Raw genomic sequence first — 25,611 nt, forward strand, 5'->3', positions numbered from 1 at the left:
AAGTCCAAATGACCCCATTTCAGTATATAATGCTTTTTTCGGGACAAAAGATTGTAAAGACTGGAACCGGACATAGGCTGACTCGTAAGTAAGGTTTTATTGGGGTACAGTATCAGTTATAAGTACAGCAATAGGGAAAAATGCCTAAAAATGAATTCTGATTAACATTTTTCGTAAGAAACTTTTGTACTATTAACTTTTACCATTTTTAATAAAACCTCATTTGAAAGTGAGGGCATGTCCTGTTCTCAATCCTTGCCATTGTACGTTTAAAAAGCAGAGAAGCGCTGCACGCACGAAACGTGGTTGTGTACAGCACCTGATTTTGCACCCACTTCAGTACGGCACTGAACTGAAGTTGTGGTTCAGTTTTTTATTCAATGAGAATAGGCTATCATTTTTAGAGTTTTAGGTACTCTGACATGTGTTTCTTGCATTACGAGATCGCACTTGGCAGGAAGTAGGGCTAGGGAGCAGTTATCATCATCATCATCATCAGCCTGACTACGTCCACTGCAGGACAAAGGCCTCTCCCATGTTCTGCCAGTTAACCCGGTCCTGTGCTTGCTGCTGCCAATTTATACCCGCAAACTTCTTAATCTCATCTGCCCACTTAACCTTCTGTCTCCCTCTGACCCGCTTCCCTTCTCTGGGAATCCAGTCAGTTACCCTTAATGACCAGCGGTTATCCTGTCTACGCGCTACATGCCCTGCCCATGTCCATTTCTTCTTCTTGATTTCAGCTATGATATCCTTAACCCCCGTTTGTTCCCTAATCCACTCTGCTCTCTTCTTGTCTCTTAAGGTTACACCTACCATTTTTCTTTCCATTGCTCGCTGCGTCGTCCTCAATTTAAGCTGAACCCTCTTTGTAAGTCTCCAGGTTTCTGCTCCGTAGCTAAGTACCGGCAAGATACCTCAATTCAATCCCTTAATTGGGCTCATGAAGTCAGACCTAGTATCACCAGCAGCAGCTATGCGACCTTACACTGTGTAAAATTGTTCAACGTTGTGCGGCTATAAGCCTTGGTAGGCATTGTTACTCGTTCGAAAAACTTGATGGTGGAAATTATATTAGTTAGTGCTGGCACAGTTGTCGATTCGTGCTACATGGTGAGAGATTTAGGTGGTCCTTGACGGGCATACCTGATGCTTACTTACAGGATTATGGGACCACGTTCCACTGTGGCCAGACTCTTATAATGAAAGCAAGGAAGGCAAAGGGCACGCTGATGAAGATGCAGATTTTGATGAATCCAGTGGTAGCTCGTCGGATGAAGATTCACCTTCAAGTCCTTCGGCAGACACCTTGAGGCGGGAAGCGACTGTGCTGAATTGCCTCGTCAAGTATCTCCTGCCCGTCGTTGGAAGTGGAGTCCGAAAAATTGTACTTTCTACTTCTCATGTCCTCAACAGCCGCATGGTACGTGGTCCTTGAACAGACGGATTTAGAGGCCCTTATGGCACAGCCATGTGTTTGAAGAGGCCATGTAGTGTGGGTGTAAGTGTGGACAGCGGTAAGCCTTAGTAATGGTATACTAGTGTGCGCACTTGGGTCGTCACTGGAGGTCGGATTTTTAGGCATTAAATATCGAGCTTTAGGCACCAGAAATAGGCAGGCAAAACATAGTTCTAGGCCTTCAAAAGAAATTGTCGATATAGACGCAAGAAATTTTTACAAAAAATGAAATGTTCCTAAAAAGACATGCGCGACCTGTGTCTACTACACGAAACTAAAAAAAAAAAGAGTTTATGACGGCAGAAAGGCACGAATAATTTAGCATAGCTATGCAATGGTCTTTTTCCCACATGGTCTGCAGAACAAGGTCTTTCTTCTTTTTGTGCATCATGGTGAGGGAGGTGTCTATCGCCGAATAAAGACACTGATCAGTCTATTTCTTTTCGGCATGGCTGAAAAGGGCTGCAGAAGAGCGAATAGCAAGACTGGTAAAAGGCCCGGAGAGTTTTTCTTGCCTGCTATTGGCTGGGTTCAATCGCGCAGAGGCAATTTTTTTCTCTGTCTGTGAAAACATTTAACGGCCCTTCACAAGGTTAACTATTTCAAGGTGGCAAGTGAACTGCGTGCAGTCGGCACTTACAATTACGTCTGAAAAGATTTACAACGCTATGCACCCGTAAAAGAGGGGAAATTTATGTCATCATGTCGCCCTTATAGCGCGCTCATAATTTTTCTTGAAGCGGGCGTCAGGAACGCGGTAACAGTCAGGTGAGGCAGATGTACGTCGCAAAGCTATTTTCGGTTTAGATGGATGCTGTGAGCACAATCAACGCTTCGGTTAAGGTTGCCACCTTGCCATGTGTTAAAGCATTGACAAAAATGCGCCAAATGTAACGAATGCATGATAGCACGCCTTGAAGGTACTCATTGTGAAGGCCACAGAAATGATGAATTAATTACTTTACTGTTGAAAAAGGGCAGCACCACCCTACTGACTAATGGCGCTGCGAGAAGAAAGTGTGAGATATAAAAGTTGTGTTTGTTTGTATTAGCCGTTAGTGTCGTTGGTTTGTGGTGCAGTGAATAGCATGCTCAAAATTTATTTCTTCAGACTTAGAGGTCGTGGGTTCGACGCCCATTGGCAGAACTTTTTTTTTTACATCTGATCGTGTACACTTTTGCGACGTCATTTCTTTGACAAAAATACATTATAACAAAGTTTCATCTTACAGGAAAATAAGTTTGTTATATCTGAAAATTCGTTATAAAGGTTTATTCCTAGCATTATATATATTGAGAGATTCTTATTAATTTACTTCATTATAAGCAATAGTTTAGTATATCCACGTTCGTTATATCGAGGTTTGAGTGTACGTCACTGAAATCTTGGTGGATCACAGCATAAAACACTTTTATGTTAAAAATCGTTTGAATTCCTAGCTAAGACAATTCGCAAACAAAGCGTGTGGACAACAAAGCCTTCACATTGGCCTTTTATAAGCACTATGAAGAGGAGTGTGTCACTTCGGGGTTCAGACGCGTCTGGTGTTCCTGAGGGACGCATTCAATATCTCTGAAAGAGACCTTAGCGAATGAGAGAGCACTGCACAGAGTCTCGCGACTTCAGAACATCAATGCCTCTAGGTTCTGCGGCGCTTTCCCAGGTAGTTGTGCTCGGAGTCTACGCTGTGTGGTCTGTGTATTCCGGTCTAATTCTGTGATGGTATGGCCTATCCTTGGTGTCCCAATTATGCGCTGTTTTAAAAACTATAGTTTTTGCATGTTAAAGGGACACTAAGGTCGACTAAAGTCGATGTTGATTATTGTAATGGCGGTCCAGAAACCTCGTAGTGTAACTTCTGCACCGAGGAAGGGCCTATCTTGAAATGAAATCATGTTTTAGTGGTCCGCATTGGGTTAGCGCACTTCAAATTACCCGCCTTAAGAAGCGGACCAATGGATCCGCCTCACGTCACTGTTGCCGTGCACAACGTTGCCCGGCCTTACTGCACTAGTAGCAGCAAATCGAAAGCAGTGGGAGCCACAGCAGCAAAAATGGCCGTTGATCAATTTCCCTCCATTGGCTCCGAGATTGCAGACACTTTTGTTTCAACTGTGCCCCACTAGATGGCACCACCTGTCCCTTGTAACCACGCGAAAATTGAATTTTTGAACCACTCGCGCAATTCGCCATAGTAATGTCCGGCGATCGATTCTTTTTTCCACGAATCAAACAGAAACGAACAAGCAGCATTTTATTGCGTCTCTTGATGCACGGAAAGTTCTTTATTTAGTGCAGTTAGATCGATTACTAGTGGTTAACTGTTGGCGGTCTGTCTAAAGTCATCGGGATTATTTTAAAGATGTTCTACTGCGGCGCTTGTGTTCTTGTGCATTTACCTTAATTTCTCTTTAAGTAGGGCACTGTGGTTGATCATATTGTCGTTTTAGGTGTTGTTATGCATTGAGCTTTCACTCTAATGTAAATTGTTATTTGACTTTAGTGTCCCTTTAATACGTGATGCTGATTCTATACTTGCAGTTAAGATCTATTCTGAAGCTTTGCCCCAGTGTTCATCACCTGGACATCTCGTACACTAGCACTGGGGACACATCGTTCAAAGGGTAAGCGCCTTGTGTACTTTTTGAGTGTTGAGTAATACATAATTAAATTCAGACGGCCGTAGAAACATACCTTTACTTGCTGAATGAACTTGCAAATTCTGTTCTTATGTTTCACAAAAAGAGTGTGTAAACTTCCATTTTCGCCACCGGTTGACCTCATTCGCAATGTGGCTACAGTGCTAGCTCGACTCGCGTCCTCATCTGCCATGTCCATTTTGCTCACCTCTCGCCTTTTAGATCTTGCACATCCTGATGATTTTATTGGCAGTAAGAGGAGCAGCGGTGGGTTACCATTAAGGTGATAGCATCTCGTTTCTTGAAAATTCCGGCGTCGGTGTCAGCATCATGGGTTGTGAGCGAAAAGTAATCTTGTTCACGACCAAAAGATTATGATTGATGTAAACAAATAACGAAAAGCTTTAGTTTGTGTCCAGGCCATATGCGTGGCAAGCAGGCGGTCTACCCCAGGGCCACGCTATTGCTTGAAGCTACTTTGCAAAAAGACAGTGTATATGGGTTGGAGGAGTCGTCGTAATGCATGCAATTCTGCGTGGCAGAAGCGTAAAATCGCTCCACGCGTCAAAACAGGAATATTGCGCAATGAGAGGGTGTTAAAGGCCCACCAATTGCAAGCGCTCACTCTTATTTAATCATCGTCAGCTGCAATAGTGTCAACAGAGTGAGCAGCTGCTTAGGTTAGCGTGCTGCCTTTCAAACACCACATGGTGGGCCCTTCGGTAATTTGCAGAAGCAAGAGGTATGGCGTAGTCGGCACTTAGCCACTGTACTTGCACTAGGCATTCTAGGCTAGTTTGGAACAGCCAGTGTTACACACACACAGTCTTCTGTTTCTTTACGGCACAATTGAGGCATGCACTGACAACCGAAACTGGGCTAGCAATTGAGATGGCGATGCACACAGGGCCTGATTATGCCATCGTGTTTTGCTTTCGAAGGCGAAGCTCAAGCTTCTGCCAAGTTTTATGGGATATTGCACGCTCATCATAACAGCACAAGAACTACCTAAAGCTCTATCCTTTGTGGAGGAAACTGTGGTCACTTTTAATGCAATCCTACATTGCACACATGTTCAAAGTTCTTTGGAAGTTGTCTGTGGACACGGGTTGTGGAGGGGAGCTTGTGCTGGCTTGGACTGTAATCTTGACACCCCCACTGATTGACTGCAATTATTTTTTTTCAGACATTTTATACTGCTGGAATAAACTTTTTGCAAATAAACTTCCAAATTCTCATTTTAACAATCACAGGCTTGGGCTTATTTTGTGTGACTTTCTCAATATACCATTAATTCATCATTTCCATTTTTGCTAAAAAAAAACCCGAAAGTTACATCTCTGTTTAAACATAATTACTGCGAATACCACCACATAAAAAATACACATTTGTCAGGTACATATATTTTCTATATGTTTTCTATCTTTATGTTGTATGCAAGATTGTTGTAGCGAAAGTCGATTGTACGATGTGCTACATTCATTAAGAAAAGAGTACTGAGGTGGTGGTGTTTTTGCTCATGGACTTGCTGCAGGCTCGAAGAACATGGCGCATGCTCCCAGCTTGAACACGTTGACTTGTCCGGTTGTTCCATGCTGACGGACGTTGGCCTGTCTCGACTGGCACAATGTCTGCTGCAGCCGCAGGGAGTCTTGGCGATAGGTTGCCCCGCAAGCTTGAGGCAAGACAGTCCCAAACGCCATTGTGATCTGTACAACACTGGCAGTTCACTGTTCTCAAATCTGTCGTTTAACTCTCTGGATGCGTGGGACACCCCCGCAGGGGCCGTGAGTCAGTCCGCCTCTGTCGTGGTACACGGAAGAAGTCGGTTTTGCGACAATTGTCCATTCAGGAGCCGTTGCAGCGGTGTCGTTAACGTCTTGTCGGAGCTGGACCTCTCCGACTCTGATGAAACGTCTCTCAACCAGTCAACGAAACAGAACGTGACGCAGGAAGGTTTGACCAGCGTCGGTGGACTGAGACACCTGAATCTCTCGGGGTGCTTCAACGTCACAGACAGTGGGCTCCTGTAAGTTTTCACTGTTAAGTTTGTCCTCAGAGTGAAAATAAGTATACTCTAGTAGAACTTCTTCTTTGCCTAGTGTCTTAAACATCCCATTTAAATTGAAAGGTTGCTCAAAAGGAGATGAAAATAATCGGAAGAAGTCGATATATGAACCCAGAGTTGTTACTTAAAGCTTTTTCTATTGCATGGAAGGCAAGTGCTTGTGTTCGGGATTCTTCAATCAGCCTGCACAGTGGAGAGAAGGGGTTTATAGCTTTGCTTGTGTGATCTTGGCACCAATGTTCATTATTTATACATTGGCTCTACCCATGAATCAACGATGTCATTTGGCACTTGTCTCCGTACCCTTCCACGTGGAAGCATCCATTATTTTTTTGGGGGGGTGGGGTGGAGCTGTTCAATTTGAAGTAAACATAAACTGCTCACTCAGTTGTTGAAGGGAACAGGCAAGGTTGGAACAAAAATAAGTTTAAAGAAATCATGAGCCACTTTTTCAAGTAATCAACAAATGAATGACCTTATTATCAGAGTTTATTGCCTCACAATCGATTTTTTTGAAAGCTGTCAAGAATGAGCAGAGTTATAGGGGTTTGTCGCATACATTAAGAGCCTTCTCTTGTTCTGGCGTGAGCGCTGTAAGCTAAGCAGGGAGGGATGCACGAGGGAAGCACATGCCATGACTTCGAGCGCGCTGCCCGTTCTTATTTTTCTGCACGAGTGTGGCTCACAATGTGAGGTTAGCACACTGTGAAACCCTGTGCCGGGATGTAGTGGCACCGTGTGACAAAGAGCACATCTGATCCAAATGGTGCACTTGGTGTTTGGATCAGAGTTTGGATAGACTACTGGCCAATCGCATGCTGCCTGTTCTTCGACGTCAAGCAGCTGTCGCTAGACCTCCGAAACAATTTAGAGGGTGCCTTAGAGAATGTAAACCTTGTGCAATGCTTGTAATCTCTCTTTGCCTTGCACAATCGCAAGATTTGGCAGAGATGTTCATAGCAGTATCTGCTGTCTGCAGGGTGTGTTCTCCCACCTAGTTCGACGGTTAGCTCATGACCCCTCTAATATACTATTAGTGCAAAATATTGGCATGAAAATTCAGGGGTGCCGTATTTGGTTACTTTGCACCAATTTAGCTACTATCTTTAGGCCGATAGCATCAGAAAAAAACATCTTAGATACTTGGTTACTTTACGGTAACTTTTTTGTTTTACCTTCATTTGAACGAACTTATTAATGTCCTGCAATGTCACAGACCTCAGCATTCGAATATGTGGTGTCGAACATGGTCGCTAGGCCATGTTTACGGCTCCTAAGATTGAATTTGGCTCTTCAGTCAAGTGAAGGAAAACTTTTTATATTCATAGCTGGGTTGTTTGTAAACAATGCCTCTGTAGCAGGGTCGAAAAGTCATCTTTGGTTTGACGATTGGTGAATGCTTGTTATTTTTCACCATGAATTCATCGACTACTGAAAGGGCTTCCGTTGAACTTTGGACGTCATAGCAGGGGCTCTGGTGAAAACTGTTGCATGGCACCTCATTTTACAACGATGCTATTGTTAAATGCAAATTTAACTTGTAATGGGAAGTGAGCAGAAAAATCTAGAGTGCTCTGTATTTAGGCTGCTCGGAAATAGTTGGCATTAGAAATTAGATATATGATGTGCATTTGCTAATTTGCAGAATTTGTAGTGGACTGTGACTGGGGAACATGATTGTTTATTTCCTCATCCATATGACTCATGCCCCCTCTGGGAGAATCGCCAGCACTTTGTCTATGAACATTTGGGCAATAATCTGAGTAATGTACAACGGCATACAGCAATTACTGTGTGATTGCGGAAGCAGGCATAAGCAGCAGTTGATATAGTTAAATCAGTTTTTAGTTTTAGCCACTATATATATATATATATATATATATATATATATATATATATATATATATATATATATATATATATATATATATATATATATATATATATAGAGTGTGTCTTGATTATGTACTACTATGTTCTTTTCAGTAAAAAAATTTATTTGTGAGGATAGCATTTGTGTTGCAGGTTTTTTTGCATCGCGTAATAGTTCTTCTCTGGAGATTTTCAGCTGACACCTCTGAGTCAACCATCCTTGTGACATTTATGGTCATGGTATTTTTGTTATTAGCTTTTTTTACTTGTTTAATTGCCATTTTTTATGCTTATAATGCGAAAGGAGATGTTGGTGCAAAAATAAGGTGCTGGCTGCTCCTTTTTCCTTGAGTTGAGATCAATAATAATAATAATAATAATAACAACAACTTTATTTTCATCAATGATGGAGGAGACTGCAGGTAAAAGTTGCTTGAGACGCAAGCAACTTGACGAAAGGCCCGCAGCCACCTCTATAATGCAGCAGCGACAGCACACATGATGACACAGAAACAAAGAAATACTGTTAATTTATACATAAATAGTTACATCAGCATCACTCTTGTTTACTGTGTGAGCCTAAATTGATAGAACGGTCACGCAGTGTTTGTACAGAAGTAAACGGTATTTCAATGTTTGATTTATGACATCAGTTCAAAAGGGTTGTTAATATTTACGATATTCACTGCATAGAGTAATTTGTCTGCGCAGCCACCACCTTCCTCTGTTCTTTGTGACGAGTGCTATATGAATATGTGTTTTTTGCTAGATTAGGTAGCTCATGAAAGAACTCTAAGTTTTCTTTTGCAAGAAATAGCATATGACCAGTTGTAAATGTAAAATAAGCACTTGAGGACATTTCACACCACACAATTCGAAAATGAAAGAAAATGTCCGAAAGGCAAATAATAATGTTACTGATAATGTCTCTGGCCATCGTTGAATCAAATCGGAACACACAGGCAATAAGGCAGTCAACTTGTCTGGTCATTATTGGGATGAGTCTGCACATATGGGCATCCTAACAGTCAACACATCATAGGTTTCAGTACATACATAAAATACCTATCATATTATGATATAAATACTAATTAGTATGATATATATATAAGTTACAATATAAATGAATATGAATTCCTTAAGTGCCAGTAATGCTGCTGTCTTCTAGAGAGAACGCTTTTAAAGCTTATGTACTAGCAAGTTTTAGCTTGAGAGCAAATCAGTTGATGATTCAAAGGCATGGAATATGGCGAAAATATCTACTCGTGCATTACCAAGATAGATCTCTTGCAGGTTAGGATTGCTTGTGTTGTTCATATTCTTTTCGTGTTTAGACCTGCTTACATTTTTTTTAATGCCTTTAAACATCTGTCGTTGGCATTGCAGATTTCTGGCCAACTGGGACTTGCTGAGCCACCTCGAGTACCTTGACGTTTCGGGATGTTTTCAGCTGACTGGTGAAGGCCTAAGGGAACTCATGCTGGGCACTCCGCGCCTTCAACCTACAAATCTCTTCTACTGCGACTACGTTGACAACGGCCCGTTTCAGGACACCGCGAACGGTTGCCAGAATCTGCAGTGCTTTTCACGAGCGTGCTGTCAGTCAGGAGAGTAAGTTGCTGGTAGGTGATCCATGCGAAACGATAATCTGTTTTAGCCAAAGCTTTAAATGTGATGTAAATAAGAAAAGCAAGAAATTGGCAGGCGCAGTGCGATTTTAGATGGTACTGCACAGGCAGCCAGAGCTGGTGAACAACTTAGAGCTCGGGAAGAGCAGTAAAATGTAAGAATTTGTGAATATTGGCTCAAGCGAATGTTTAGTAAGCAAAAGATGTGTTAGAATATGAAGATGCTGAACATGTGAGAACTGACAGCCAAAGAAAAGGTTGTATTGCCTCTAAGGGTTCTGCATCTGTGAAAAAAAAAAAAAAGCATGAATTAGGTGGTTGTTAATGTCATTACATGACGGAGAATTAAAGCAGCTAGGTACACTAACATTCATCAGTTGCATAAACATTAGTTAACAAACATTGTGTCGTACATATGAACATTAGAGGCCCGATTGACACATGCTCGTACTTTTTGCTTCTTCTAAGCTGCTTGTATATATTAGTGAAACTCCAGTTGTTACAAAGCACAAAACGGGCTATATTCATTTCCTAAATTGTCACTTGTTCATGTCTTGTTTGCAAACTTAACTTGGATACTTAGGTTCGAGGTGACTACGCGGTGGCAACGTAACTAAAAAGTTGCGCTAGATGATGCAAGCTCGTTCAGCGAAAAGTGGGCGGCAGATTCAACGACCTACGAAGACAGTATAAAGTGCTAACTTTTGCTAGATTGATGTGCAATTTGCCTACAGATGTAAAGAAAAACGTTCAAATCGGCCTGCTGGAAGTGGGATGCAAAAAAAGGTGACCTAATATGTGGGAGCTTTCTGTGGGCCTAAGGATGGAACAAGAAGGCATGTGGCTTCTCTGCAAAGCTTTCTGGTCATGAGGTATTTGCCTTTCAGCGTTGTGGAATCGGCAAGCAATGGCGGTTACACTGAAATCTCATTATAACAAAATTGCATCTTATAAGAAGTTTGTTATATCCGAAAGTTCAGTATAAAGGTGATTTCTAGCACTATATATTGCAAGATTATTTTTTGTTTACTTTGTTATAACCGATATTTTCTTATATCTGTCTTTGTTATATCGAGGTTTGCGGGTGTTTGAACAACCCCTTCTTCTCTACAAATTAGTCATTTCTCTGACTGCTAAATGAAAACTGATAGCTTACAGTAATAAAAATCTTTTAAGGCTGTGCATACGTTGGCACATTGCATGAGATAACTATGCATATTGTGCTTTCAGAAGGAATGAAAATGTATTGTTTTGAATTGGCGTGCAGTGTCTAAATACACAGTTAATGGGATTACAATGCTATAGTGACATGGACAAGAAAAGCTATGAGGATTACTTCTCACGTTGAATGTTAGCACCCATTCTGGTCCTTTTCATGCCACTTCAGTTCTGACCATTTAGCACATAGAGCTTTTCCTTGTTTTCAAAGACACAAATGGCATCAAATTCTCACGCCATAATTGGAAAGAGAAATTGAATTGTTGCTGTTGCTGCTGCAGTGTTCGGTCACGTTCGAAGAGGCATTCATTCTGTACTCACAATTGTTTGCTAGTAAACAGATTTCACAACGAGTTTGACATCACGATGGGACGGGCGATCGTACGGTGATAATATTTTTCAGCTTCTTTTCCAATTTTCGCCGCTCCAGCTTACGCATTCGTAGTCTCTATCAACCTGCCTTTCTTGTATCTGGTCATTACTAGTATTTAATATTGCAGTGAATGCTATCTGATTTGTGGCAGTATCGCCGGAATTCTGGGCTGAAAGCCTCTCAAGTGCGCACCTGGTAAGAAAGTTTTAGGGCAATGTTTAATAAATCACATTGCTATGCTTTGGCTATTTGGTGCTTAAGTAACATCGTACTCTCTGGAGAGGGATATATTACTAGTTTTTGTTTTGTTTCTCAAATTTATAGAATTTTTTTTTATCTGTTGATAGAGGGAAGAAGTGAGAACTGTTCGTAATGTATCAGCATGACAATACTAGCTGTCTATAGCGGTCACCCAAAAAGCATATTGGCTACCTTGCTGTTGTCGATGTGTCATAAGCTACTCCGTCACATTAGCCGTCCTTCACAAGAAAGCAGGTTGAGCGTTGATATGTTTGTGCTTTAGCACTCAAGTTGACCTTGAAATATCATTTATAGCAGCTTTAGCTTCTTTCTCTGCGGCATTCCACTTGAGTCATGTTACATCACGTTGCAGAAACATTGCTTTGTCTTGGTACGCACCTGAAATGCAGGGACACACAGAGACATGGGGTAACACTGGGTATGTGTGCTTCTTGTGTACTTTTATGTGCGTCTTCCAGCTGTGAAGTATATGTTAAAAATTATTAATCAACTAATCGAAGTCCTCACGTTGGCCTGTTGCGAGTGTCATAACTGATACAAATTTTAGCACGCTACAATCTACTTGCAGAAAGTTGCAATCAGTGCCGGTTGATTTGTCACAATGAAGCAGAGTAGACAAAAGATTACGATGTACAGGAAGCAGGGGACAACATTGTCCTGAAACTGCCTTCATATACAGGCAGCGTTGCATTTAAGTCCTCGTTCTTGTAGTATCGATATTAGGTCTTCGTTTGAGTGGTGCTTGCTGGAGATGCAAATTTAAAAAAAAAATTAATTTGGAAGATGGGAATATTCTGACCCCTGAAAACTGACTCGCATCTCCTCATCTGATCTCTCAGCGACGCAAGCTTTTCTAAACTAGCAGGGTGATGTGTTGCTTTTATTCTGGATGGTAGTATTGCACACAATTCGTGTGCAGTGTTGCAGGGCACTCATTAATCATATTTCTTGGCAATAACGACATACCTTAGTACAGAATGCCAGCAGTTATTATGTATAACCCCAGGTATCCACACAACCTAACAACTCATCGAGCAACAGCTTCTGCAGTGTTTTTCACTGTTTCTTATTTACTTAATGACAAATGGACACACATGCTTAATATGCACCTTTGGAGTGTGGTCATTCTTTAGCACAGTTATTTCTGTCGACATCTTGCTGCTGGCCGCTGATAACTCAATGCAAATAAGACTTGTCAGATTATAATGTCGCCCTCAATAGGTGTTGGCAAGTTTTAGTTCCACATTTTAGCATAGCTCACGCATCAGCACAGGAAAAGCAATCAAATAAGAGGTTGCACAAGTGATCATAATTCCTATAGCTTAGCCTTCTTGCTTTGTGAATGTGAGCAGGGATATTTACCTCACTAAACCGTAAAGTTTTGCATCATTCAACCATATGTTGGGTCTTTTTCTAGACTTATTAGCTCCCTGCAAAAATTTTCACATTTTGTTGTTTGTACAGTGTTCGTCTTTCGATTTGTATTGTGGAGTGTTCCAGCGTTTACAGAAATGTTGCCCTAGTCTGTGCTTGTGAGAAGTGTATCTCTGGAAGTCTGTCTCATAGAAAGCCCGAGACCAAACTTTCCTAAACTTTCCATACTGATCTTAAAAAAAGCATTTTCGCTGTACATAGTGTAAATAGCAGCGCCAACATGTTATGCGCTTTTTTGTTAGTCTTTATGTGGCACATGTTTTGTTGAATGTGTTCTGTGATCTACTAGTGTGATTCTCGCTACAGGTATCCACTATGTATTCTCTCTCTCCTGGTCTCTTTCTTCCACAGTTTGACTTGACTTAGATACTTGCCATTCATGATACTTTTCTTGTACATGTAAGATATGAGTGATTCTAATTAGGTGCGGCATTGGGAAGCATCTAGCACTTTTTTGAACTTGTACACTCTTGTTACAGTGTTATGATTTGCTTTAGTTCTGTGCAGTAAGCTTAGCCATGACACAACTTCATTCAACAGAAAAACCAACCTCGCAGTATAAGGTAAATATTGTGTGCTGAACGACAGAGAATGTGCATGTATTGGTTAGAGCAGTGGTTCTCAGCCATGGCTGTGTCGGGGACCCCTTGTAGACTGGTAGAAGTGATGGGGGACCGCCTGCAGCAAAGGGCAGGGAGGGGGGTTATTGCTACCAAAAACATCAAACAAACGTGCCACATCACTTCATTTTGGACAGTTTATCAATACGTGGCACAGTCACGCTTGAAGCAAAAATACGGGTGGTGGATTCGCGGATCATAGAAATGGCTTCACGGACCCCATTTGAGAACCACTGGTTTGGAGGATTCTAGCCGTAGAGAAAGCTTTTGTGGGGATGATATAGGGATAGAGCATCAGTGTTACACACCCACAATGTTTCGTGTGCAAATGCAGCTATATGAATGCACGCTGTATTTTATCTCGGTGATTTGTTACTGCATTGGCTGAAGCAGCAGCTCATGCATAGTAACAAGTTGCGTGTAGTAGATTTTTTGCATTTTATTATTGCAGGCGCCTTTAGACGCTCAGTGTTATGACCTCATTGCTCTTGATTGTTCAGCATTGGTGTCTTATGGTTTCTTCTGTTAATGGGCAGGAGCGCTTCCTTGCATTGTATTCTTCGTGTGCTGTATTTGGGCTAATATACTAGTGCATTGCTGTATCATATCATATTGGCCATTAAATGGAGACTTGTGTACAAGTCACTGGTTAGGGGTCACGTTGGACCTTAGCACTCCAATTATGGATGGATTGACATAACTTGAAATGTACCACAGGTAGACGTAGTCATCATATGTGACTAATGTCTCACTGAAGAGTTTTATAGTTGCCTAAGCTCTGTAGATCGTTGGATCTTTCTGCTACGTGGTTTTATCTTCTGGCTGCCAGTATTTCTGATAAACTTTCCACTTTGTTGCTGAACACTGATCTGTTATGTGGCTGTGGTCACCATTTATTTGGCTCTTCAAGACCCGTCTTCACTTCAGCCTAATTTGAGCTAGACCTATGGTGGAAAAAAAAAAACGTGTCTCAAGGTAATGTATAAATTGGTAAATCGGAGATGTGACAAAACCTGACTTATGTAATTGGAAGTCGTCATTTGGTTCATGGTAATGATGCGGGTGTCCAAATAAAAGTGGATAGAGTCATGGTCCAAATAAAAGTGGATCGAGTGCAAACTCAACTGAAGATTAGATTTTTTAAATTTTCATAGCCCAGTATTTCAGCATTACTGACAAGCGCTTTCACAAAGTGACACGATTTTACGCGCAGTGAATGGCATTTAAAAACAGCCACAAATGCGCCTGATCCTGTGTCTGCATCGCGGCAACTTGAACTTTAAATGGTGTTTTGTCCAAACACTACTTTTCGGCAGAAAAGGAAAATTTTTTCTGTATACACTTGAGGTATCAGGTGCAAGCTTTTGTGACTTCTTTCTGAATAATATGTGCCCACTCTGAAACAAAATAATAGTGTTGCCACCATAATTGTGTTTTTACAAGAGTTTTTCTCTAACAAAAAGCCCCAAAATTTTATTCATTAAACATCTAAATTTTTAGCTTCAGAATGGTCATGCCTACAATTATTACTACTTCGGTTCAGAAGTATACCCTGGGCACACGTAATAACCAGAAGAGATCTCACTATTTTACATGCAGAATCTTTTTCACGAATGTTCCTTCAAAAAATAAATATAGCAAAATCACACATCTTTTAAAATTTTTAGAACGACTTGGTATTTTCTTGCCAAATTCACAAGACATATAGTAAGATCTCCATTCAAGTTACTAGAAAGGTTTTGTGGCGTTTTTTAAAAACAAATGAGTGATGGGCAGTGGGACTTGCACACCTGTCTTTGCTATCCATCCCTCCTTAAGGCAAACTGTACCAGCGGTCTTGCTGCCATAGTGACTGCACGGTGTTTTCTTGGTTGGATGGCAAAAAGATCCTATTGTGACACAAGATTTGCAACCCTGTACTGTATCCCAAAATACAGAATAATACTATGCCGCATTGGTTCTCCCTGATTAACCATGATGAAATATTTTAGCACCCCCCTCCTAAACAGTGCCAAGATGTGAACATCAAGGAAACAAAGCAGCATTCAATATTTCATGGTACAGTATAGGCTTGATCATCTGCTTATTAACAAGCGTAAATTCCTGGGCAAATATAAGTCATGGCTGTGCGGTCACTTTCTTTAGGTTTCAATAAAAATATTTGGGTAACACGACTATTCACTTTATTTAATTGAACACAGGCGTCCATTATGCTTATTACCGAGGTACCTTGCTTTAATTTAGTACACCACTTACATTGCTATGCACATCTAGTGGAGTACAGTCAATCTTTTTAATAAAGCCTTTTATGATGCTTATCAGGACAACGCTATGATGTTGGCAGCTTAATATAGGTTGTCATTGGTTTCATTGCTGCACGAGGCTTCAGTCGTAACTTTGGTGCAGCACATGTACCATTCCTTTATTTATTCATTGAGCTTTTTTATTGTGATAGGAATTATATGGACACTCGGCTGGTTTTCAGCGTCAACGTCGGCGTCAATGTCATGCACCGTATATGCATACGTATCAATATATATGAAAACGCAAGAAAGAAAAAAAAAATCCCAGAAAAGAAGACTCCGGCGCACGGAATCGAACGTGGGACCTCCGCATTGTAAATGTGAGGCGTTGACCACTGAGCCACCGAGATACCTCCTTCAACCTTCAAACTGCAAGCTATTCATATCTACAACTTACCGCTGTTGGCAGGCATCTCGGGGGGGGGGGGGGGAACTATCGTGTTTTCAGCACTAAGCACTATCAGCAAGATGGCGCAAGCAGCGCGTGGCAGCTCTCATCTCTTACGCGTACATACTTGGCCCGTGTAGAGAATAAGGGGGTGTACGCTCGCCCTAATCTTGCAGTGGGGAGAATCGTACGTCTTGGCTACCCTTTGAGTTTCGTCGGAACGATTATGTTGTAGTTACCGGGCGCACAAAGGTTATTGCAATCGTTGCGCAGCCTCCGCTTGCAAAAAGGGCGCGCTTTTCAGACACAGCGAAGTATCAACTGAGAAGCTTACTCGCGTTGATCTGTACCTGTGAGTACGTTTCATGCGTCCTTTGTGCGTGAGAAACGCGGGGCATGTTTTGATCTGCTTGCCATTCTGCGTGTGACCTTCCAATTTGTTGCTATCGTGTTTATTGCTTGGCCTTTGCGGCAAAGCTGTGACTTTTTTTGTCAAATGGTTGGGATGATCAGGAAGCTCCCAGCCAAATTGTTGTCATTCAGCAGCATCATTGTTATTAAAGGGGCTCAGTAAAGGCCATATGCAACTTTGAATCACTCTGGTTGAATCGGTTACAGATGAATGGTACACGCACAGGGAACAATACAGTCAGACCCACTTAAAACAATGCTGAAATGCCACGAGAATGCTATTATTATAACTGTTAATTGCTATTAACGAGCCACATGAAAAAGCATAGTAGGAGGACAGCAGACTAGTGAGAAAAATATATTGTCAATTGGAATGTACCAACAGACATTCGTGCTAAGAATGACAGAACTGCTGAATTTTCGGACATGCTTGAAAGTTTAGATGTGGCTTCACGAGACCATCACAAGCCCCATAGAGCCAATGTATGTTGACCTCTGAGGTTTTGCACAGTGAAAATTTTCAAAGTATCAACTTTTTACTCGTATTGCATGCCCAAAAGGCTGTTAACAAAGGCCTCCACAACTCCCTCGCCGTAACAGATTTTAAACGTTAGGTTTGCTGCGGTGCTGGAACGCTGTGAAGTGAAGCATACTGTAATTCTGAAGGGGCACTAAAATACGTGGTTGTGGGCAGGATTTCAGCAGCTTAAATTTTCTTGTTTCCATTGTCTCTTCAAAGATTTTGCTTTATATTACTATTCAACTAGAACATTGGACAGCCAGAATTTACTGTTGTAACCGATTTTGCGGCATGCGGGCATTGCTGTGAGTGTATTATTTCACTGTAGATAGCTCACAACAGCCGATGGTGCAGCAGCTTCTAATTGTTATAACGGATGTGTTGCTAAAACCGGTATCTAAAACTGGTACCTTACGTGGGCTGTCTGGAAACACCGGCTGCTACCCAAGTTGACAGACAGCATGTGCAGAATCCCCCTGGTCATGACACAGCATTGAATATTGGTTATTGCGTATTGTTGGTACAAGTTATAGAGGGCTCTGTTGTGTGGCAGCTTTTGTGAGACCTTGTAACTTTTATGAGTTTCTTCGATTGTTGGAATAAAATCAAAATTTCTAATGAGTAAATGATGGCCTCGTGTTGTTAAGTGAATGCATTCTGAAAGTCGCCACAGATGCCTTCTTACGTGTTGCAGTACCATATTTACTTGCATAATAGGCTCACTTTTTTTCCAAAAAATCCGGCTCCCAGTTCGGGTTGCGCCTATTACACGTAAAATTTCCGAGAATTTTATTTCCGACTACAGCATACACTGTTGATAACGTACGTCACCGAAGTCACAAGTATCTGCACTACAGTCGAAACAACCTTCCTCATAGGCTACACTAGTGCAAGTCGTATTGAGCGTGCAGTCTCGCGTGTCCAAGAATTGAGGCATGCAACGGGGTGTGCATTCAAATTTTCAAAAATTAACATGAAAGATCCACGTTACTGACAAAATGAACGGGGGGAAAAAAAAACTGCCCCTTGAGGCTAAGAGGCTGTTCAAAATAAGCGGCTCTTTGATGGTCCAAGGGGGAAGATATCTGTTTTACAAAGAAAGCACTGCTGCCCCTTGTTGACACTTAATAGAGCAGTATCACTAAAACAGGTGACAAGAAGTTGTATGATGTGCATTATTTGCTGCCGAAAAGGCCGTCCTGGAACCTCGTGCTGACGTGCTATGCAGTGGAGGTATAGCAAAGACAGGCTTCGTGCTACGTTGTGGTTGTTCAGTTTGAACATTTTTTTCTTTGTTAAAGTTAAATATACTCTTTTCAAACTTTCTGTTTATCTGATTGACAAACTATGCTATGCAAGAATATAAGAGCCATATTTTTACGTGGACTTCTACATGGGGAAAGCTAAGCCACGATTTAAGTCAAAATGTTTATCCCGGCTATGTCACAAAATTGTGGCAATATTTTTGTTTCATTTGTTCCAAAAGTATTTTAGTCATTTAATATAGGAACATATAGTAGACAAAATGTAAATATATTAGTACTGGTAAAAAATTCGTGTTTTTTATAAAAAAAAAGCTAGATAAGCAGCACATTGCAATTTTTCGTCAAGGCAAAAAAGAAACAAGATTTTTACACAAAAGAACGTAAACACACTTAAACTATCATAGGTATAAAATAGCAGCACCTTGAGATAGATGAAAAAATTGTTTCATATTGTTTTCTCAGACTAGTAACATTATATGAATAAATTTTGTGTGACCCAGCTCCACTTGGATGCCCAAAGTTTGAAGCTATGGGCAACACAATTGTTTTTTTTTTTTGCAAATTATAGCTCTTCAATAACTACTCGCATTCACATATACCTGTATGAATTTTTGCAGCATGATCGGAAATGGTTGAAAATTGGCTGGGTACTCTTAGTAGGATGGAATGATATATATATATATGTGTGTGTGTGCGTGTGCATGTGCGTGTGTGTATGTATATATATTATAAGAAGTCTGGTTTCCGTTGTCATAGCAAATAGAAAAAAATAAATATATGCTTCTGAAAAGCTGTTTCTTTGTGACGTTTCAATCGGAGACAGATCTTCGTCAGACCTGATGATAAAGATGTGATGAAGATCCCTGAAATGTTGCAAATAAACAGGCTTTCAGAAGTGTATATATATATATATATATATATATATATATATATATATATATATATATATATATATATATATATATATATATATAATAAATGGAAAGAAGTGTTTACTTAAGGGCTTGTTTTTCCGTGTTTTTACTCAATGTTAATGAGATCTAACACAATAATGCCAAGGAATCTATAGGGGAAATTATTAGACCCAATTATAATGTAAATGTGAAGAAAGAAAAGTGGGTGAAAAGATAACTTGCCCCGAGCAGGAACCAAACCTGCGACCTTCGAATAACGTGTTCGATGTTCTACCGCTGAGCTACCATGGCGGCCATCCCCCGTGCCACTTTATTGGGTTTATGTGTGTATTTAAAAGTGGAAGTGTCAGTCAGCGCCACCTGTAGCCATGGAGATGAGTGTAGCATGCTCTTTATGAGCCTCTTTGGCGTCGCGTAGCACGTGAACTTATTTTGAGCTGGCAGCTGACCAATAGTCCCTCGTATACAACCTAACGGCACCAAGTCTGCCAGTACGAGACCCTCGTGAATGAATAAGGGAAAGAAGTGTATACTTAAGGGCTCGTTTTTTCCATGTTTTGACACAATAATATTGACATCTGACAGACAATAACGCCAAGGAATGTATAAGGGAAGTTATTAGACCGATTGTATTGTAAATATGAAGAAAGAAAGATGGGTGAAAAGATAGCTTGCCGTGAGCAGGAACCGAACCTGCGACCTTCGAATAGCGTGTTCAATGCTCTACCACTGAGCTACCATTGTGGCCATCCTCCAAGCCACTTTATTGGGTTTATATGTGAATTTAAACGTGGGAGTGTCAGTCGGCACCACCTGTACCCATGGTGTCCCGCCGCGGTGGTCTAGTGGCTAATGTACTCGGCTGCTGACCCGCAGGTCGCGGGATTGAATCCCGGCTGCGGCGGCTGCATTTCGGATGGAGGCGGAAATGTTGTAGGCCCGTGTGCTCACATTTGGGTGCACGTTAAAGAACCCCAGGTGGTCGAAATTTCCGGAGCCCTCCACTCCGGCGTCTCTCATAATCATATGGTGGTTTTGGGACGTTAAACCCACATATAAGTGAGGGTTGACAGTATAAATAAGTAAATAAATAAATAAATAAATAAATATCAATAAAAAATCACCTGTATTTATGGTGCCGAGTGTGGCACACTCTTTATGAGCCTGTTTGGCATCACGTAGCACGTGAACTTATTACGAGCTGGCAGCTGACCAATAGTTCCTCGTATACAACCTAATGGCACCAAGTCTGCCAGTATGAGACCCTTGTTAATGAATAAGGGGGAAAAGTGTATACTTAAGGGCTCATTTTTCCGTGTTTTGACACAGTATTAATGAGATCTAAAAGACAATAATGCAATGGAATGTATGGGGGAAGTTATTAGAACCGATTGTAATGTATATGTGAATAAAGAAAAGTGGGTGAAAAGGATAACTTGCTGTGAGCAGGAACCGAACCTGCGACCTTCGAATTCGAAGGTCAAGGTTTACATTCCTTGACATTATTGTCTGTTAGATCTCTCTCTCTCTCTCTCTCCCCCCCCCACACACACACACTGTTGGTATCACCCTGGGTTTTTGGTGCTCGAGCGCACGAGCTGACGCGCACGTGGGGAACAGCCGCTTCGGCAGTCGAGCTTGGGGCTGCAGTCAGTAAAGGTCATGTTGCTTATGGTGCCTCTGTCTGCTTTCTGAGAGCTTCAGCCAATCTTTAGCCCTGAGCCTACATTTGGCACCCAAAGTAGGGCCAAATGGGGGGGGGGGTTTCGAGGTAGCTCGGCCTCAAACCCCGCAGGGAAGACGCGGAGTCAGGCCAGGAACCTTCTTTATTGACCGTAACCCGGGCCACAACTGCTCGTTGCTGCGTGCCACCCAGTGCACACCCGGTCGTCATCCTCCTCTTCCTTCTGTCATTGGCTGCAGGCTCGCGGCTGCCACTCCTATATATATATATATTGTAAGGACGAGAAATAAGACACAACGCCTTTGCTGCAGGCCGGCTGTTCTTATTCTGCTTCGTCTTTCTCCTCTTCCTTCCTAGCATGCGAGTCTGTGCCAGAGAGAGTTCCAGTTTCGGTTTTCGTCATTACACTCGGCCATGACTGCTAGCATTGTCGTTGGGCCAAACGACAATGTTCTGGTAGGTAAGGCTAGCTGCAGCAGTTGACAGTGCTTCAGGTGGGCGAGGTTGGCTACATCGTCGTGGTCGGTCTCGACCACGCTGGAAGTTTGTCGAAATTGGCTCCGGCGGCCGACACTGGCTATGTCGTCTGGGTCGTTCACCGTGTCGTGATGGAGACTGGGTCCTGTGCGCGCGCGGAGCTGGCGGTAAAGTTTTTGGTGGGTGGGCTTGACTTTGTCGCCGTGGTCGAACTCGTCCATGATGCAACGTTTCCTGACAACTCGTAGAATGCAGTTCAGGTGGACGGCCCTGACTGTTCCGGCAAGGTCGCAGAGTAACCTGGAAACGCTGGTGTTTGTCCCACCGTCGCTGGTGGACTGAACTGCAGCGGGATGCCCTGCGAGGCAGCCATGATGACGTTTGGGCCATTTCTTGAAATGAGATGGGACGCAGCTCATGGTTGGGCATAAATACCACAGCAGAACTCCCAGACGTAGTCGAGCCGGTGGCTTCTGGCGAACTGTCATGTGCAAACATCGTATGCTGGGAGGAAACAGCAGGAGGGCTGGTCCTCGGCAAGTTCTCGATGGCAGTGGCCTCAGCGTAGCTAGGTATCTGGGCTTTCTCGAAGGAAACGTTCCTTGGTAGCCGAGTGTCTGCGTGGCTGAGCATGATCGTGGTCTGGTAGGGTTCAGTTGTGTCTAATACAATAGGATTGAGTGCCTCGATGTCCTCAGACGACGAGCGCGAGGGCCGTATCTCCGGACGAAGGTCTGGTGGGGGTATTTTCAGGTCGAATACCGATGCAGAGTCCGGGACCTGTAGTGTAGGATTCCAGCCACTTCGGTCAGGGTCAGCAGCAGGGAACTCCTGGCAGCATTCCGTTGACGAGCTGCAACGAACGATTGCAGCCTCGAGGCGGGGCGCTGCCTGGGCTCCATCCTCGGCCTCGGGGAAGATCGAGCTGGACTTGCTGGAGTCACAGGAAATCCGTCCGAAAGCGGCAATCAGGGCTGCACTCCATTCTGCCCAGGACTGCTGCCTGACGCCTTCGTACCTGTGCCATGCTGCGGCAGCATCCCGCAGGCGATCTATGGCCATGTCCCACTTCTGCTCTTCAGTCGTTCCGAGAGCGTTGACGGTTGCCACCCATTCCTCGGCGTCGTCCTGGAAGCCGCGAAATTCCGGTAGCGCGAAGGAAATCGGCGATGGCGGGACGGCGGGCAGAACTCCGAAATGTGCCCCCGCCAAGCAGTTCACTTGCTCCGATACCTCCGCGAGAGAACGCCGGAGATTGCGACGGTTCTCGGGCGAGCTTACCTCGAAGTTTTGTGCGGCGGCCGCAGCCAACATGGCATTGAGTGCGCACAATGTTGGCAAGATGGCAGGACATAGCTTGGAACTCGACGCTATGAGGGCGTTGGTCGTGACACGGAGTTGCGCGATGGTATGGGACAAACACCAGCGTTTCCAGGTTACTCTGCGACCTTGCCGGAACAGTCAGGGCCGTCCACCTGAACTGCATTCTACGAGTTGTCAGGAAACGTTGCATCATGGACGAGTTCGACCACGGCGACAAAGTCAAGCCCACCCACCAAAAACTTTACCGCCAGCTCCGCGCGCGCACAGGACCCAGTCTCCATCACGACACGGTGAACGACCCAGACGACATAGCCAGTGTCGGCCGCCGGAGCCAATTTCGACAAACTTCCAGCGTGGTCGAGACCGACCACGACGATGTAGCCAACCTCGCCCACCTGAAGCACTGTCAACTGCTGCAGCTCCGCTGCGCTGTCGTGTGATCCGCACGAAGAGCCAAGGCCCGCCTCTGCGGAGGATACAGTGACTGCGGTATTCGAGGTGGTACAATTCTTGACCAAGGACGCGTGGACGGCGTCCCTTGGAAATCCAGCTGTGGTCGGATTCGTGGACATGGGTTCCAGGGCGCTGGAAGCGTCAACGACGTTCCCAGGCAAGCGGAACCCGTGTGATGAGTTGTGACCTGGTACTGTGGCGTAGATGAAGCGGTCTTGCGCCGCCGGGTAGGCCTCGACGCCGTACACGGTGGGTGCTTGAAGCGCCGACAGGTTGCCAGGTATGGAGGAGGCATGTACGCCATCCCTAGGTGAGAGAGGCCCGTGCGCATGGTTGCCGCGACGTGTCGCGTCCCAGGACAAGTTTCCCGGAACCACAACGGAGGCCTGGACGCCATCCGTCGGTGCTGGGATCGATGCTGGCCGCGACGGACGCCTTGCGGGTCCCATCAGCGAAGAAGCGTGACGGCGAGGAGGCCTTGACGCCGTCCCCGAACGGTGGTGTCAGTAAACAGCTGCCGAGGAGGGCTTGACGCCGTCCTCAAGCGACGCTTACCGCGGCTGCACGTCGGCGGGCGTTCTGGATGACGAAACCGAGACGTAAGCCGTTTTCTTCGTCGACTGCGCCATTGTAAGGACGAGAAATAAGACACAACGCCTTTGCTGCAGGCCGGCTGTTCTTATTCTGCTTCGTCTTTCTCCTCTTCCTTCCTAGCGCGAGGGCGGTATATATATATATACCGCCCTCGCGCTCGTCCTCAGACGACGAGCGCGAGGGCCGTATCTCCGGACGAAGGTCTGGTGGGGGTATTTTCAGGTCGAATACCGATGCAGAGTCCGGGACCTGTAGTGTAGGATTCCAGCCACTTCGGTCAGGGTCAGCAGCAGGGAACTCCTGGCAGCATTCCGTTGACGAGCTGCAACGAACGATTGCAGCCTCGAGGCGGGGCGCTGCCTGGGCTCCATCCTCGGCCTCGGGGAAGATCGAGCTGGACTTGCTGGAGTCACAGGAAATCCGTCCGAAAGCGGCAATCAGGGCTGCACTCCATTCTGCCCAGGACTGCTGCCTGACGCCTTCGTACCTGTGCCATGCTGCGGCAGCATCCCGCAGGCGATCTATGGCCATGTCCCACTTCTGCTCTTCAGTCGTTCCGAGAGCGTTGACGGTTGCCACCCATTCCTCGCCGTCACGCTTCTTCGCTGATGGGACCCGCAAGGCGTCCGTCGCGGCCAGCATCGATCCCAGCACCGACGGATGGCGTCCAGGCCTCCGTTGTGGTTCCGGGAAACTTGTCCTGGGACGCGACACGTCGCGGCAACCATGCGCACGGGCCTCTCTCACCTAGGGATGGCGTACATGCCTCCTCCATACCTGGCAACCTGTCGGCGCTTCAAGCACCCACCGTGTACGGCGTCGAGGCCTACCCGGCGGCGCAAGACCGCTTCATCTACGCCACAGTACCAGGTCACAACTCATCACACGGGTTCCGCTTGCCTGGGAACGTCGTTGACGCTTCCAGCGCCCTGGAACCCATGTCCACGAATCCGACCACAGCTGGATTTCCAAGGGACGCCGTCCACGCGTCCTTGGTCAAGAATTGTACCACCTCGAATACCGCAGTCATGGCCGAGTGTAATGACGAAAACCGAAACTGGAACTCTCTCTGGCACAGACTCGCATGCTAGGAGGAAGAGGAGGAAGACGAAGCAGAATAAGAACAGCCGGCCTGCAGCAAAGGCGTTGTGTCTTATTTCTCGTCGTTACAATATATATATATATATATATATATTTATTTAGAAGCCAAGTGTAGGTCTGCTTTTTAAAAGAGTACTGACATAAACTACAAATATTTTAGAATTGTTGCTCAAAAAAAAACATTGCTTTTGGGAACACTGATCAGTATTGGGGTGTCTGGGAAAGCATCGAATGTATTTTTAATATCGGGGAGGTGGCTTCTCAGTGACATGTCATTGCTGTATGTTGTCATGGAGAGGCAGCTTCTCGTAACATACAAGCTAGGGGCAGATCTGTCATCTACTCGTGCATGCGAAGGACAACATTTGAATCGTTTTCTAGTGACCTCGAGAGAGATTTTTGCAATTTAGATTGGCCACTTGACGCAGACTTCACAAACTCTAGGAAACTCTGTTGAATTGTTCGAACAATATCCGTTGCTGTGGGGCTGGCTTGCAGATTCTCAGCGACAAAAACATTAAAATCAAAGTAAGATAGCTTGTACATGCTGTTTGGCTCCTATGCGTAGATACCGTTGAAGCTGCGTACCAACGAAACATAACCTT

General features: G+C 44.0%; 1 protein-coding gene across 2 annotated transcripts in view; it reads left to right on the plus strand.

Moving 5' to 3' along the window:
* Positions 1–25,611, plus strand: part of LOC119163469 (F-box/LRR-repeat protein 5) — a 53,396-nt gene that overhangs the window by 15,768 nt on the left and 12,017 nt on the right. Inside the window, exons 6-9 of one of the 2 annotated variants that reach the window (XM_075873129.1) lie at positions 1,164–1,423; positions 4,002–4,084; positions 5,634–6,128; positions 9,426–9,661. In XM_075873129.1, the coding sequence (XP_075729244.1) occupies positions 1,164–1,423; positions 4,002–4,084; positions 5,634–6,128; positions 9,426–9,654 (1,067 nt within the window). In that variant the 3' untranslated portion in view covers positions 9,655–9,661. Of the gene's footprint in view, positions 1–1,163; positions 1,424–4,001; positions 4,085–5,633; positions 6,129–9,425; positions 17,822–25,611 lie in introns of those variants that run through there. The other variant, XM_075873128.1, reaches the window with a different exon arrangement.

This window comes from Rhipicephalus microplus, chromosome 9 (genome assembly GCF_043290135.1).
Source record: "Rhipicephalus microplus isolate Deutch F79 chromosome 9, USDA_Rmic, whole genome shotgun sequence".
NCBI classification, from domain to species: domain Eukaryota; kingdom Metazoa; phylum Arthropoda; class Arachnida; order Ixodida; family Ixodidae; genus Rhipicephalus; species Rhipicephalus microplus.